The following is a 16,831-nucleotide window of genomic DNA, read 5'->3' as shown; positions in this document are numbered from 1 at the left end:
AAGTTCATATTCATAAAGTTTTAAGAGTTCAGAAATAATCAATATTTGGTGGAATAATCCTGGTTTTTATTACCGTTTTTTTTCATGCATCTTAGCATCATGTTCTCCTCCACCAGTCTTACACACTGCTTTTGGATAACTTTATGCTGCTTTACTCCTGGTGTAAAAAATCAAGCAGTTCAGTTTGGTGGTTTGATGGTTTGTGATCATCCATCTTCCTCTTGATTATATTCCAGAGGTTTTTAATTTGAGAGCTGTGTATTCAACATTTATATTCTTGCATGTAGTGGATTCTTTACTCTAGTGAATCTTCACCCACATTTTTCATTCGCCTGTGTTATTGTGATGTGCTTAATTTTTTCTAATGCATATAGTAACTGCAAAAGAGAAATTATGTGATATTGTATCATGCATGTACTATTACTGCACTATGCCTCAATCAAGCATAAAATATACTAATTATTACTATACAAAATTATTAGTGCATCTCTCAACCATGCATTTGTTGCAAAAAAGTGTATTATTTTAAACCAAAGAGAGATGGATTTTATTCATATCTTTCTCACACACACACGCAAAAAAACATACGAAAATAATCAAGAGACGACTACTTGAGTGTTGATATTTACAGGATTTATTCCTCATTTTTAAACATAAATACAACGTACGAAAAAAGCTCATTGATGGAAAGCAGAAATGGTGAAAATTGCCTCAATATGAGCTTTTAAATCGGCCATTTCCACTGATTTGCAGGAGCTTCTTCAATCAGCGGCTCCCACGGCTTCCATTCCACCATTTTCCTGGACAAGTGAAGCTCTGATTCTGCCTGCAGGAGATTATTATATATTATTATAAAATATATTAATACCCAAAATACCCAAACTGACACAAGCGACTTAATAACTGAAAAACATAGTGATTATATAGGGTATAGAGTACAGAGTATAGAGTCTGAAATGCGCATAAACCAGCCAAGTGTGGAGAGTGTGCTCTAAAGTCTGAGTCTACTTCTTAAGATTCACCCGCACTTTATTTCCTTTAAACTGTCGATACACAACATTTTCTTTCTTTCTCTCTCTCTCTCTCTTTTTATCTCTCTAATATAAGCATTTAATAAAATAAACATGATAATAAATATTGATTGACTTCATTAAAACATTTCTTTAAAAAAAAGAACTTAAAAATTTTAAATCTGAACTGCATCCAGCTGTATGCTTAAGAAAAAATATTTGCAGTTTAATCAGTTAAAGTAATGCTGCTGTTTTTGTTCTTAATAAAGCGCCAAAAACAATATGCTAATTCTGTTGCAGATAAAAGCCTTACTGCTGCAGGCCGTTAAATAAATACACTGTGAGATAATAAATATCGCTTTTTGTAAATTTTTACAATTTAGAAAAAGGAATCGAAAAAAAAGTATAATTTGGGTATCAGTATCGAATATTTTAAAACAATACTCAGCCCTATTGTTATAGGAGGCGGTCAGTTTAATACTTACTTGTGCAATAACCTCCTCAATCTGACCACAGTTGATTTTCCTTTCTAGCTTCTCTACATCAGGCTCCTGCACAGAAACAACAAACAAATCAACATGATTTCAATAGAATTTCATTAATTTCATAAAATTCATAAAAAAAAAAGTTTAAAGCTCTAGTTCACACACTTTTGCTTGTATATAAACCATCTTTAATTAACAGGTTTTATACACTTTTTAACCACTATATTTTCATGATCTTTTCATGACGTTTCCATTTTTTTCAAGGCAAATTTTCATGACCATAGGATCTTTAAAACCTTACTGCAGACATGGAAAATAAAACAAAAAATCAACTAAAACTAGAATGGTTAAAAAACAAACAACATTTCTTTAAGCAATGCCGACACAATCACCAATAATTCTAATAATAAAATGTGTGTCAGATCCTGAGAGCTCCATTGTTTAGCTCTTTATTACTGAATTAAATCAGAATAGATGTATTTGTTACCTCAAAATAGTTTTTCTGTCTATAAATGGAAACACACGTTTGTAGATTGGAAATTTCCATGACTTTATCAAAACTTTCTGGATATTTTTTTTCCCAAAACTTTTCCAGGCCTGGAAATAGTTATTTTCAAACTCCATGACTTTTCCAGGTTTTTCAAGACCGTAAAAACCCTGGTTTAATGTGTGCATTTTGTTCTTGTTTGTAACACATTCTTGTCTATACTGTACTTTTGTGTTCTCTTATATGAGTGAAATACTATATTAGACTTTACTACCATCTCATCATTTTCCTTTTTACGTGACGGGTAATAAAAAATACATAACTAACAGGGTAAATGCATTGAGGCCTTGTGACTAAAACATGGTGGGAAAAAATTCCTAGGCAGAATAACAATATTTTTAAAAATATCAGTATAGCAAATTATTGCTATTAATCAGATATAAAATCTGAAAAGTCATTTTATTCCAAAGATAAATGCATCAAAAGCAGAGTCTGGTTTATAGTCTGTAATCTACACTATGAATTCTACTACTGAAACTAAAAATCAATTAATTCTGTAGGCGATTTTTTATTGTAATAGATATTAGTAAAAAGATGTTTTCGTACTGTATCCACGTGGTTGACGCGCTCAGTGATCAGCTGCTCAGTGTATTTCCTGTAGGCAGCATCCTGAGGCATGTTCTGGACAACACCTAAAATCTTGGTGTAGAGAACCTTAAGACGCTGGAGGACGAAAAACAGGATAATTCAATAAAGTTGTGTGTTAAAATTCTACATAGGGAAACACAAATGTGGGAATTCTAGCCTGATGCAAATAGAGACACTGTGGTAAAACTTTAAAACTAATAAAAAAAATGGGCTCTAAGTGGTCCAGCAGTCTAAAGCTCTGCCACTATAATCGGGAGATCGCTGGTTTGAATCCCGGTCATGCAGCTTGCCATCAGCTGCCAGAGCCCCGAGAGAGCACAGTTGGTCTTACTCTCTGGATGGGTACAGTACAGCAGATGGCGCTCTCTCTTTCCCCTCATCACTCCTAGGGTGATGTGGATCAGCACAAGGCTGCGTCTGTGAGCTGATGTATCAGAACCGAGTCTCTGCGCTTTCCACTGAGCGTTAGCGCTGTGATGCTACTCGATCAAAAATTTGATCAAATCCGTGAATTTACAGCATTCAATAAATGTGTCAGCAAGTATTGGTTTGAAATATTGGCCACGGCAAGCTGACGTTTGCCAAAAGAAAAAATAAGATAAATAAATAAATAAAATATACTCAATATCTTTAAATAATTGATAACTTGAGGGTGATCTTAATATGATCAATGTTTGTCAAAATGAACAAATCAATAGAAATGCACCTTAATGACTTAATTCTATGAATAAAATGTAACATTTTTACATTGACTTCCATTTAAAACAAAATTAAGAAGGCATTTAAGTTTTAAGACAGAACTTTTTTGTTAGACAACAAAGTTTCACACAACTATTCACAGAATTAGATTTTTTTATTGAATTTACCTGGTGTGGATTTGGGGAAACAGCAAGTCCCACGAGTCCTGTGGTCTGAAATAGAAACATATATTAAACATATATTATTTACCAAACACACAAAATCACATATATATGCAATATTGGATCATTTTCTTTATGAAAATAAATATCTAATTTGTTGAACTAGGTTCTCTTTATCTAATTTTAGGGCTTTTTAGGATCTGGTGATGTTTTAAACCATATTTATTCAGAAATATAGTCAATTCGAGGCTAGTTAGATTGGATATTTAGCTATATTCTCCATATGTTTCGGTGTAGTTTGTGAGTTAAAAACTCTGCACTTGTTTTAAATGTTTATATTTACAGTATATATAATATAAAGTCTATAAATCTGCTCTGATTTGGGTCAGTTCTGAGACAGAGCTGTACAGAGTTAGACTTTGTTATTAGCATTGTTAGCTTAGCTTAGCATAGATAAATATACCTACAGCCTGTTATCAGGGCGTGTATATACTCTTTATACTCTGTCTGAAACACGAACCACAGCTTCAGGACTAAAGACAGAGAGAAACTCGCAGTATTTAACTAAATATAAGTCCTTTATATCTATATATTCTCTATATATTCTGTATATATGTATAAATGACCTCCACACGTACCTTCTTCAGCACTCCAGCCATGTTTGCGGAACAGCCAGAGCTGGTTTATGGCGAGACTGACCACTTCTTATGCGTTAGTTAACCTATAGCAGAAAAACACCGCTAGAGGGAGCCCGCGAGTGAGCCCAAAATGAATGGGGGTAAATGGAGCTAAAAGGCTAAAAATAAAAAAATAAAAATATCTAAACACACGTCTAGGATATTTCTTTTAATTTTTGAAAGTACACTTATGTATTTTACTAACAAAGTAAAGAAAGTTTAAGTATATATTTTATTTGTTCTATACTAAACAGAATGTATGCAGTAAAAGCGCTAGCATTAATGCTACTTAACCCTTTCAGACCTGAATTAAAGAACAATGCACTATAATGCACACAAGAGAAGACTATAATATTATAATATAAAATCTTTTAAAGAATTTGATCATATTAGGTAAAATATTACATTTCTTTTAACGTGTTTTAAATTATATTTAAATTGATATTGACCTGAACAGAAAAATTAACAGAACAACAATTAAAAAGTATTCTAAATTACATAAAAATAGTAAAAAAAAAAAAAAAAACTGGTGCTGCCATGCCCTAATGACTGAATTTATGTTTTTTTTTCCCAGTGCAATTGTAGGACAAAGCTACAGTTTGATTGGCTAGTTAGTTAATGATATGATGATATGGATCATTTATATATGATGTCCATTTAATGTTTCATTATTATTATTATTATTATTATTATTATTATTATTATTATTATTATTATTATTATTATTATTATTATTATTATTATTATTTCTTGTAGTAGTAGAAGTATGTTATCTGTGTAATATGTCTCCCTACGTTCTAAACCTAAAGTAATGTAGAGGCTGCCCTCTTCCTCTGTGTTAGTTATATCAGAAAATTACCGCTAGAGGGAGCCCGTGAGTGAGCCCAAAATGAATAGGGGTAAATGGAGCTCTAAACTACTAAAATTAAGTTTTAAAATAGTTACTAATTATTTGTCCAGGATATTCCATTCTGTATTACAAAGAAAACTTATATATATATATTTTTAAATATATATTTTTAAATAGAGCCAAACAGCTAAAATATGACATTTAAAATAGGAGTTTAACTACATGCCCAGTATATTCTTTTAATTTTAGAAATAAGAAAGATTTATTTTAAAAAGAAAACATACCTATGTATTATGTTTACACAGTGGGAACAAGACCCTAATGAGAAAATTCAGACATGGGAATGAGATTCTAATGCGTGGCCATGACTTATTAAGGTGTGGGAATGAGATAATTAAGTCCTGATCATATAAGTCATCCCCACAACTTACTTATCTCGTTCCCACAATCAGTCAACCTTTATTTTCATTTGAGAAAAACATTGAGGGTAACCCTCATTTACAAAGTTGCCGAGCCTTTACAACATCAAAGGGATTAAAAACATTTAATTATAAATTAGAAATAATAAGAAATAAATTAGTAAAAAATAATAATAAAAAAAGAAGTACTCATTTTAAATCAACATTTAATATATATATGTAAAACAGAAAATTCTAAAATACCATAAAAATCTAATTGACACAAAAAGTAAATAAATTATAAAATATAAAATAAGTAAAAACATAATAGTAAAAGTAAAGTAAAATGTTAAGAATGATAAGAAATGATTAAATGAATAATAGAACTGGGAACAAAAACGAAAATATAAAACATTAGAATAAAAAAATAAAAGTAATAATAAAAAAACAAGAAAAATAAAAGTTGTGCGAGTGACTTATCAAGTTCTTGCACTTTAACAGGTCATGGCCCCACATTATTATATATTTTGTATATATAATATTTATATTATTAATCTGCCTGTAATACAGATTAGTAAGGGCAGAATCTGTATTTTATTATTTTCTCGTGTTCTTCAGAAACAGAGTTTAACACTCTGACCTGCACAGAGCAGCTCCTTCTGAAAAACAGGTCAGTCTAAATATACTCAAAACACACACACACACACACACACACACACACTCCCATAAACACACACACTCCCATAAACACACACACCCTGTCGTGAACCAGGGTAAGAGCACAGATTTAGAGTCTGGCTGCAGGCTGTTGTGTGTGTTGGTTTGTGTGTGTGTGTGTGTGTGTGTGTGTGTGTGTGTGTATAGTGTGTGTGTGTGTGTGTGTATAGTGTGAGGAATGGCGAGCTCTGAGGAGGAGCTGGATGAAGAGCAGATGATTGAGTTTGTGATCAGAGCGAGTCTTCAGGAGTCCTGTAGTTTCCCCCTGCAGAGAACCTGGAGGTGAGTACAGGACTGTACTTTCACTTTGTGTTCACACTAGTGAGGAATGGTGAGCGTGCACTATAGTGCACTAATGCAGCTGTTTACCTCTTTAAAACAGCCTGGAAACAGCGAGTGAAGAAAACCTGAAGATTTTAGCTGCTATAGAGAAAGGTAGAGTTCACCCTTTACCTCTTTAACACTCTTAATGTATATATACTGAATACTAACTAGTATAATAGTGAACATTCACAAACACAGATCTACAGGAGTGTGTGTAACATGTTAGAGACAGGAAGCAAATGCATGTTAATTTTATACTCAATTACAAAAGAAAAATCAATAAAGAACAGAAACTGAAACAGTAAAACTAGAGACTATATAAAAACAAAAGACTAACAAGAAGACTAATAGACATAAAATAAACAAAAAAAGAAGAAGCAAACTAACCAGAAACTTTTTTTAGACCAAACGCAAAAGCACTGAGGATCAAACAAACAGCTAAAATGCATCAAAGCAAGGTTTTCTCAACATTGGTTCAAATAAAAAAGCACAGAGAACAAAGGAACACATGGGGTATTTATACACAAGCACAGACAAGGCACACCTGGGGGAAGTAATGAAGGGGCGGGGCTACAAATAAGCACATGGAGGAAGAAAACAAATAGGCTCTGTAAGACAGAAACTCAGGACAGAGACAGGAGGAACACAAAAATTAAGAAAAGAAGTGACAGAGATCCTTCAAAGTATCTCCTCTTGTTTAGATGATCAGTTTTGAACATCTCTGCTGGATTTTCTCAGTCAGTTTTATGAGGTAGAGTCTCCTGGAATTCAGAATTTCAGTTAACAGCTGTGCTGAACTCATCAAGAGTTAATTACTTGAATTTCTTGTCTCTTAATAAAGTGTTTGAGAGCATCAGTTAAAGTAAAGTAGTGAAGAGGTAGAGTTACAGGTATACAGTGAATAGTGAATATTTGAGTAATGTTCTAATCCAGATTATGAGAAGAAACAACTACTCAACTAAATAAAAAGTATATGATTTTAAGAAGAAATGAAGGTCAGACAATCTGAAAAGAAGAATTTCAAGAACTCTTGTCACTGCAGAGATTGTAATGATGAAACTGGCACTCATCAGGTCCGCCACAGGAAAGGAAGAGCGAGAGTTTCCTCTGTTGTACAGGATAAGTTCATCAGAGTTACCAGTGGTTTGTTTAACACTGTTTTTAAGTTACTACATGTTTCCTTATGTGTTCCTTCATAATCTGATAAATCACTTCACTATTCATTTACTATGTCGAAATATATATATAATATATATATTGTGGCGGCTCTGGGTTGTGTGTGTGGCTGCCTGTAGGCATGGTTCTGTTCTCCTGTGTGTGAGGATGACAGGGGTGGGGCATCTCCCTTGGGAGGGGTTATGCAGAGAGGGTGGGCACCACTCTGGATCTGCCATCTGGGAGACACACAGCTGGGTTGGTGGCCTTGGGGCTGTTTGAGCTCTGTGGGTGGATGGTTTTAGCTCTCCTAGTCTTGTTAAAGACTGTAAGTGAGTGGCAAGCCGGTTCAATAAAGGAGCTGTTGAGCATTCAGCATGAGTCTCACGGGTCTTCCTTCCTCTTCTACGCCACAATATATATATATATATATATATTATTTGGTTGGTAATGGAGGCAAACAGTTTACCCACAGATGTTGCTGTTGTCTCTGATACCATAAATAACCAGACAGGCCAAAAAAAATAGTATTGTGATGAAGACATTCCAGGCAAATTCGTGCTGTGTGTGTGTGAGCATTATCCTGCTGAAAAATGAATTCTAGTATTTTTTTTCTCTGTATGATCTGTTTGTAAAATTAAAAAATGACAAACAACAGAGCAAAGCTTTACTGAGCTTAACTGAGGAAACCTGATCTTGTGGTTTATGAGCTTTATTGAGGGAAGTGAAGGACAGACTGTACTATTATTAATAGTAAATACCCATAGTGCACAAACACAGCAAAACACATGACCTGCCAAAGCCTGGAGAGTCTGAACTACTGCACGCCAAGTTCAGAGAGTGCACTGTGTCTGACCTTTAATAAACACAACATATAATATTACAACACAACCGGACAGTGAACATAATGCATTATTAATAAACAATATATTCCTATATTTCCTGCTGATTTGCTGCTTTTATGTTAATGCAAATCAATGTTTGCACACAAATCAATTCTCTCTAATCAATTGTTTGAACATAATGTAGCTCAAAAGCCTTTTTAAACCCTTTTTATATATACCCTTTTATATATTGTGGCCCACATTTCTTTGAAGAATTGTTTTAATTCAGACTAATGTTTTAATGTTAATTTTTTAAGCATGATTGGCCTGTTTAAGATCATGTCACAGCATCTCAATCAGACTTTGACTAGGCCATTACAGTGCTTCAGGTCATTGTCCTGCTGCAGAGCCCAAGTACGCCTGAGCTAAAGGTATTTTGAATTATGTATTTGTGATGTATTCAGGTGATGTTTCTGCAATACGGACGCTGCACTGCCATAAGAGCGCTTTTACGGAGAGGGACAGCAGGGGGTGGCTGCCCATGCACAGAGCTTCAGTTCAGCCGGATGCTCAGCTACTGGATGCTGTTCTTCTGGGTGAGTGAGAGAAATCAGTAGATGAGTACATCTAATGAATTAAGATTAATTCAATAAGCAAACAAAAAGAACAAATTAAAGCTAAAATACATCAAAGCAGGGTTTAACACAGCAGGTTCAAACAAAAAGCAGGACAAAGAACAAAGGAACACATGGGGTATTTAAACACAGACACAGACAAGGAACACCTGGGGAAGTAACAAGGGGGCGGGGCTACAAATGAGCACATGTGGGAAGACAACAAACAGGCTGTGTAAGACAGAAAGTAAGAAAAGAAGTGTGAGAGTGTGTTTACGTTACTTTCCTCAATCTGCACAGAAACAGCTAATAACATGACAGTAGGAAAAATAAAAAATAAAAGTATTGAATGAGAAGTGTTTGAATTAAGTGTTTATTCCACATACTGCACAACACCGTAGATAACTGAAGCTTACTAGATGCTGTCATTTCCATAAAATATACAATATAGAGCGTCTATTCCTGCTAAGAAAGAAAGAAATGAAGAATATATATAATCAGTATAAATCCGTATAAACTGCAGATTAAACTTTGTTTAAACTGTGTTCTGTGCAGCATCTCACGAGCTGAGTATGGAAGAGGCTACATCAGACGGTGAGACGTCTTTAACTCTGGCTGCTCAGGCTGGACACGTGAAGAACGTGAAGATGCTGCTGAGACACGGTTCTTCACCACACAACACCAACAGCAAGAACGAATCTCCGCTATTACTGGGTAATAATTCATATTTAGGGGTCCACATTTCATAACATACTGTTTACTCCCATATCGTATATCATATCATTCATACAGTGCTGAGACAAATGATGTCCCCTACAGATATCTATTGGTTTTGCTTGTTTAAAATCATATTTATAACCTGAGTGAATATAAAATGCAATAAAATTAAATTATTATTTCATTTACTGAGACAATTTTCTTTAACATTTGCGCCCTAAACCTCTAATAACTTGATTATTCCAATTCAGCATTTATCTCTCATATGTGGAGGAATTTTGTTCCATGCTTCTTTACAGAATTGTTTTAATTGAGACACATTGGAGGATTTTACTTGGTTGGACACTGTTGGTGAGCTTCAGGTCATTGTCCTGTTGCAGAACCCAAGTACACCTGAGCTTAAGGTCACAAACTGATTGCCTGGTTGTGGCTAGTGGTGAAATTAAGCTCAGCTTTACCAAAAATCACAGTTTAATCACAGTTAATTTATGGGGGCAAATACTGTTTCACGTATCTCTAGATTGATTTATATAACTTTTTTCCCTTAATAAATGTAATTATTATTAAAAAACTTTTTTTTTTCTAGAAACAAAGCATTGAAACCTATTGTTAGTTTCTTTAATATTATGGCTATATATGTGGAAAATAAATGGGTAAACAACCAAAAAAAAACAATAAATCTTGATTATATTATGATGTTAAAGTTTCATGACATCAGGAACAGCCGTAAACGATAGCATGTTTTATTTTATTTTAGCAATTTTTAGCCCTTTTTTCATTTTTAATAATTTATTTTATTGTTAGCATAGAAAAACAACAAAGAAAGAAATCCCACTGAAGCACTACTGATCCCAACTTTTGCACGACTGTCCTCATAACTAGATGGTAAAATAGTCCTAAAACATCTGATTTAACCTGTTTTTATCCTCGTATGTCCCCCTGCAGCGGTCAGGCTGGGCTCCTATGACATGGTGCTGGAGCTGATTTTGGGTGGGGCGTTTGTGGAGCAGGTGTGTCTGAAGAAGTGGACAGCACTGCATGAAGCTGCTCAGGTGGGCTGCACCGACGTCCTGATGCTGCTCCTGCGGCACGGCGGGAAGGTCTCGGCCCGGGACGGACACGGAGTCACGCCGCTGGGAGTCGCAGCGGAGTTCGGCCGTCCGGATATCCTGGAAATTCTCATAGAACATGGTGAGATCATAGATAGCAATACTTTTAACGTTAGGGGTCCTATTGTACACGTGTTGTGATGTTTATTGCTATCTTACACGGCGACAACAGTCTATTTTCACGCTATCTTGTGCCTACACTGTTAAAATAGCGGCGGAGTTCAGAAATATTTCCACACTGATGGGTATGATGGTCTGGAAGTGAGGTGTGTTCAGGTAAATTTCTGGTGTGTTTTTATCTTGGTGGCAGGAAATACAGGAGCTCCACTGACTGATTAAAACCCTGACAACAGTCAACAGTCAGCCATCCAATTCTATCTTAGCCATGCAGGAGCTCTGTGCACACTGTACACCCTCAGCACGTGTACACCCCGGCTCCTTACACACACATAAACACATTAAAAAAAAGGACAGGTGGTTTGCTTTTGCTGTTTTTTTTTTGCAGCTATAGCTGCACCAAGAGCTACAGTGTGGGTCAAGAGAGAAGCACGTAGCGCTAATGCTAAGGCATACAAGAAAAAATATGCATGAATTTAGATTTGACCGTTCACATTCATGTTGCATGTCGATGGATTGGATACACATTCGATTTAGGACCACATATAGAAGTGGCTCAGATCTGATTTGAAAAAATCTTATATTCATACCCTATATTTAGCAAAAAAACCTTAATTGAGTCACTTTAGCGTGGTAATGTGAACGTAGCCTAAATTTTGCAGAAAAGTTTAGCTGCCAAGATGCAGCAATATTTGCACTGGATCAGAAGCCTCACCAATAGGAAACACTGAAACAAATAAAGTACAGGATAAAAAATAATCGAGATTAATCGACAAATTAAAAAAAAGTAATCGCCAGATTAGTCGACTACTAAAATAGTCAATAGTTGCAGCTACACTAACTCCACAGTTAGCCTCATATAGTTCCAGTACAGAATGGCATGATGTTTTTGCTAAATTTATATATTAATTTACATTATTTTATTTTAAAACTAAAAAGAAATCTGTTTTCTAACTTGTTATGGCTGCTCTAGAGCTCCGGCTTTCATACAGATAAAAAGTATTGTGAAAGAAAGGAGAAAGCTGCAGCTGTCTGAATACAGATCATCAGCAAGATTACAGAGAGAGGCACAGGGTATAGAGGAGGGCTAAACACACAGAGCATCATGGGAATGATGTGCTAAAGATTATATACTCTAGTGCTTAAAAGCTTGTGAACCCTTTAGACTTTATTTCTGTATAAATATGATCTAAAACATCATCAGATTTTCAAATAAGTGATAAAAGAAGATAAACAATAGCGAGTAATAACAATAAAAGTCAGCAAGGTCTCAAAGGAGCCCAGGGTTACTTCTAAGCAACTGAAGGCCCCTCTCACATTGGCTAATGTTAATATATTTAATGAGTCCAATATCAATCAATCAATCAATCAACCTTTATTTTCACTTGGGAATACATTGAGGGCGACTCCCATTTACAGTGCAGCCAAGCATTTACAGTTTACAGAGATTAAAACCATTTAATAAGAAATTAGAAATAATAAGGAACAAAGTAGTAAAAAAAAATGATAAAAGAAATACAGATTTTAAACCGATGTTTGATATAGAGAAAGACAATCTGTATGTAAAAAGGATATACATTTGAAAATTCTAAAAAGACCATAAAATAAACAATTTTAACACATAAAGAGTAAAGAATTTATAACATTTAAAATGAAGAAAAGATAATAATAGTAAAAGTAAAGTAAAATGATATGAATATGATAAGAAATGATAAACAAAACAAGGGTCAAACCAGATACTAAAAACAAAGGTTTACTTTGGATACTATTAGATCATTTTCCTCAATACATAAATGACTAAATATAATATTTTTGTCTCATTTGATTAACTATGTTCTTTTTATCTACTTCAGGACTCTGATGATGTTTTAGATTATATGTATTTATGCAGAAATATAGAACATTTTAAAGGGTTCACAAGTTTTCAAGCATAATTGTACATTATAAATGTGTTCTTCTCTTATGTAAGCAATAATAAAAATATTAACGTTTATAATAAGAAGATAAATGTCAGGTGAATTTGCTGTGTCATGTTCTCTCTCTCTCTCTCCACCAGGAGGAGATGTTTCTGCTCAGGCCACTAATGGAGACACAGTGTTATATGATGCATCCGGTTCTGGAAACCTGGACTGTATCCTCCTGCTGCTGAACCACGGCGCGAGTCCTAATGTAGCCAGTCTGGCCTTTCAGCTCCCCGTCCACCGCGCTGCGTATGAAGGGCATTATCTGTAAGATTATATTTCATAAAATACATTATTCTACACAGTTATGCACAATCATAAATCACAAGCATTCTATCATCCATCTGTTTCTCTGTATAATTTATTAATATCCTCTTTTCACCCTGTTCTTCAACACTCATGACACTGATTAGCATGGTGGTGGTGTATGAGGTGTTAGTGAGTGTTGAGCTGGTACGAGTGGTTTAGAATAGTCGAAATAATCAACAGCGTCGACTATACATTTTTTTTGATTGGTTGTCGACACACTCGACTCAAAAATGTAACCACACCATATAAGGGACAAGTCAACACCCATACTCAATCACTGTTCATCAGCTCATTATACATTTAATACATAATATATTCTCAATGTTTAAATCCCATTTTAGTTATTTTGTTGTCTCTGAATTTACAGAGAAATGCAGATTTAGCGGGAGTTAACTGAGACTCAGTCCTGAATCATGTTAATCTAAAAAGCTAAAGGCTAAAGCTGCTGTTTCCATGTGGGTCAGCCAGACGTCTTCCTGTAGCAGTTTTTTTGTCTCCAGTTTCTAAGAGTCTTTATTTGAAGGTGTAGAAACAGTACTCACCGCTCTCTGACTTCTGTATCTGTAATTTCTCTAAAGAAAAGAAAGAACTTCTACTTTTAATAGTTTTAACAGAGTTGTCTGTGTTTCTGTTTTTGTCTTTTTTTAGTTATTATGACTAGTTATATTATAACACCAATGCATTTCCAAAGCTTAGTTTATTTCCATCCCTGGCAGTTTATTGCAAATTGCCTGGAGCTGAGGAGCTTAAATTGCAAAAATAAAGCTAAAAAATGGGCATGTTCTAAAACCTTTGACCGACAGTATACATACGCAGGTTTATAATGAAATGATCAGTGATAAAATTAGTTTGAGAACCATTTTGTGTCGTATTTTAAAGAGGCGTACATGCTGAATTATTATTATTATTATTTTTTTAATTATTTTTTAATTCCTTATATTTTAGCTTATTTTATATTTAACCTGAGAGATTCTTACTACACACTGTCCTCTATGTGTCTCTAAATGAACAGAGCACTGAAGACACTGATGCCGATAACCACTAAGAGAGCGATTCGTCTGTCGGGGATGAGTCCGGTTCACTCTGCCGCAGACGGAGGACAAGCCGCCTGTCTGGAGCTTCTGATCGAGAAAGGCTACGACGTGAACGCTCTGCTGGGGGGACACATTTCAGACAACTACGGGGACATGAGGAAGTCCCCGCTGTACTTCGCCGTGTCCAACGGAGACGTGACCTGCGCCGAGATGCTGCTGAGCGCCGGAGCCGAACCGGACCTGGACCCTCTGCGCTGCCTCCTGGTGGCCGTCAGGGCCGGGCGCTACGAGCTGGTGCGGCTGCTCCTGGCTCACGGTGCCGACGTTAACTGCTTCTTCACGGCGATCAGCGACACGGTGTTCCCCACGGCGCTGCAGTACTGCCTGCAGGACCACATGATGCTGCGTCTGCTCCTCAACAACGGCTACAGCGCAGAGAGCTGCTTCAGGTGCAGACACGACCACGATGTCCTGGAGAACTGCGTCTGGGAGCGAGGATACATGGTGGAGAACACGCGCAACGCTTACACCAACAAAGTGACGGTAGGTTATGTAGTATATGCTGCTCAGTTTAGTCCTATCTGGACGGGATTAGTTTCTCAGGGGTTCATATGTGGAGTTCAGTAGCTCCTCCATTTCCACTCTCTGTTGTGTTTTTTTAACGTGGATCTCCGTGGAAACCGTGGCGCGCCCAAAGTGTTTAACTGTAACTACAGTGCGCGGCAGTGGACAAATATCTATTTTATTAAACGCAAGGAGTTGAAACTCAGAGATGTGAGTCCGGACGGGACTAAAATTACCGGAGGGGCACGGAGTTCAGAGAAAAACAGTAGATAATTCAGCCTGTAATTTTCTCAGAGGACGTCTGAGAAAAAAAAAACACATACATGATCGTTCTGGACAGGAATAAAATCACAGAGGATAAAAAACCCATAAAAGAGAGAATTACCCAGAACCCCCTGAGATACTAATCCTGTTCAGAAAGGGCTTTTGGTAAACAACTTCTATACAAACTGCCAAGAATTTTCAGTGTTGGGCATTTTATTTATATATTTATATTTATAGGGGGAAAACTTTTTTTACACAGAAACATGTAGGTTTGGATTTTCTTTTCTACCTTAATATTAAAAACCTTTGTTTTAAACACTGCATTTTGTGTTTACTTGAGTTATATTTGACTTATATTCTTATTTAACTTATTTTGATGATCTGAAACATTTAAGAGTAAAGAAAATATAAGATACATAAGAAAATAAGAAATCATGAAGGGGGCAAACTATTTTTAACACCGCTGTAGATATATATGTAGATATATAAAAAAAAAACAATAATTCTTGTTTATTGGGTATTTACATGAAATGTGGTCGTCAAGGTTTTACATATGTGACCCATTTCAACTAAGACTTAGCAAATGTATTTATTTGTAAATATCTGAGTGAGAAAATATATTTTTGTCTTTATTATATATTAAAACATGCTGTGTTTTTGTTAGTTTTGTGAATTCGTCAGCGTGTCGTGGCTGAAGCACCTGGTGGGCCGGGTGGTGCGCACTCTTCTGGACTACGTCAGGCATGTAAACATCTGCTCTAAACTACAGAACATCCTGGAGAAGCAGAAAGAGTGGCCTGAGATCTGTGAGATCCTCAGTAAGATACTCGTTTCTATTACTTCAGGATGTTTATTTAATATTAGAATTCAGGATAAATGAGTAATTAAGATTTATTTTATTGCAGATAGCCCACGTTCCCTACAGCACCTGTGCAGACTGCTCATCCGGACGAAGATGACGCCGACAAGATTAAACAGCCCTGAGATTATGAGCTCCGTTCCGTTCCCTCCTGCACTGAAGAACTATCTGATATATAAGGAGTATGATCTCTATGGTAGAATGGATGAGTGGTAGACACTAAAATGTGTGTGTTTGTTTAGTGTATTGTGTGGTTGTAAATTTGTACTTTGTAATTTGTACTAGAGTATTATTTTGCATTATTAAACTGAATTGTTAGTAGTGTTTTTCTTTTTATTTAGGGATTTACTGATATGAGAATCAATCAATCAATCAATTAATCAACCTTTATTTTGACTCGGAAGTACATTAAGGGCAACTCTCAACTCTTTTTTTTAATGAAAATTATAATAAAAATAATAGGTTTAATAAAACCTGGTGTAATTTATAAGAAATTAAGACAAAAAGAAGATAAGATTATTACAAGAAAAATGTGTTAAAATTAAGCTAAAACTAACTTTTACATAATACAATAAAAATACAAATAAATAAATGAACAAAAAATTAAATTAAAAGCAATAATATGAAAATGGTCTCAATGGTAGGGTTTCAAGATAAATAAAACACTGCTGACCATAACGTAAAAAAACATGGTGGTGGTAGTATGATGGTCTGCGGCTGATTTGCTGCTTTAGGACATGGACAACTTGCTGTAATAGATTAAACCAATAATTCTCCAATTAGCTTTTCTGCAAATTCTTTTTTCACACATGTCCAAGTTGATTTGAATAGATTTTTTCTCTCTTAAT

The 16,831-nt window shown here is 35.3% G+C and overlaps 2 protein-coding genes across 3 annotated transcripts; one reads left to right on the top strand and one right to left on the bottom strand.

Moving 5' to 3' along the window:
• Window positions 1-618: 618 nt before the first annotated feature.
• Window positions 619-4,205, bottom strand: ndufa5 (NADH:ubiquinone oxidoreductase subunit A5). The gene is made up of 5 exons (XM_007239627.4): window positions 4,129-4,205; window positions 3,497-3,541; window positions 2,589-2,705; window positions 1,496-1,561; window positions 619-826 (listed from the first exon to the last, which is right to left on the bottom strand). The coding sequence occupies exons 1-5, from the start codon at window positions 4,147-4,149 to the stop codon at window positions 725-727; spliced, it is 351 nt and encodes a 116-aa protein (XP_007239689.1). The 5' UTR covers window positions 4,150-4,205; the 3' UTR covers window positions 619-724.
• Window positions 4,206-6,164: 1,959 nt separating this feature from the next.
• Window positions 6,165-16,305, top strand: asb15b (ankyrin repeat and SOCS box containing 15b). Of its 2 annotated transcripts, XM_022671708.2 has the most exons (9): window positions 6,165-6,414; window positions 6,515-6,567; window positions 8,900-9,031; window positions 9,605-9,763; window positions 10,712-10,957; window positions 13,049-13,220; window positions 14,275-14,839; window positions 15,789-15,942; window positions 16,030-16,305. In XM_022671708.2, exons 1-9 carry the CDS (start codon window positions 6,311-6,313, stop codon window positions 16,197-16,199), a joined length of 1,755 nt encoding a protein of 584 aa, XP_022527429.2. In that variant the 5' UTR covers window positions 6,165-6,310; the 3' UTR covers window positions 16,200-16,305. The 2 variants fall into 2 exon arrangements, with proteins under 2 accessions (XP_022527429.2, XP_049330934.1); XM_049474977.1 differs by lacking the exon at window positions 6,515-6,567 and having other exon boundaries at window positions 6,331-6,414.
• Window positions 16,306-16,831: the final 526 nt, after the last annotated feature.

Source organism: Astyanax mexicanus, chromosome 2 (assembly GCF_023375975.1).
Source record: "Astyanax mexicanus isolate ESR-SI-001 chromosome 2, AstMex3_surface, whole genome shotgun sequence".
Classification (NCBI taxonomy): Eukaryota; Metazoa; Chordata; class Actinopteri; order Characiformes; family Acestrorhamphidae; genus Astyanax; species Astyanax mexicanus.
Note: the sequence above shows the minus strand (reverse complement) of the source record. Positions and strands in the feature narration are given on the sequence as shown.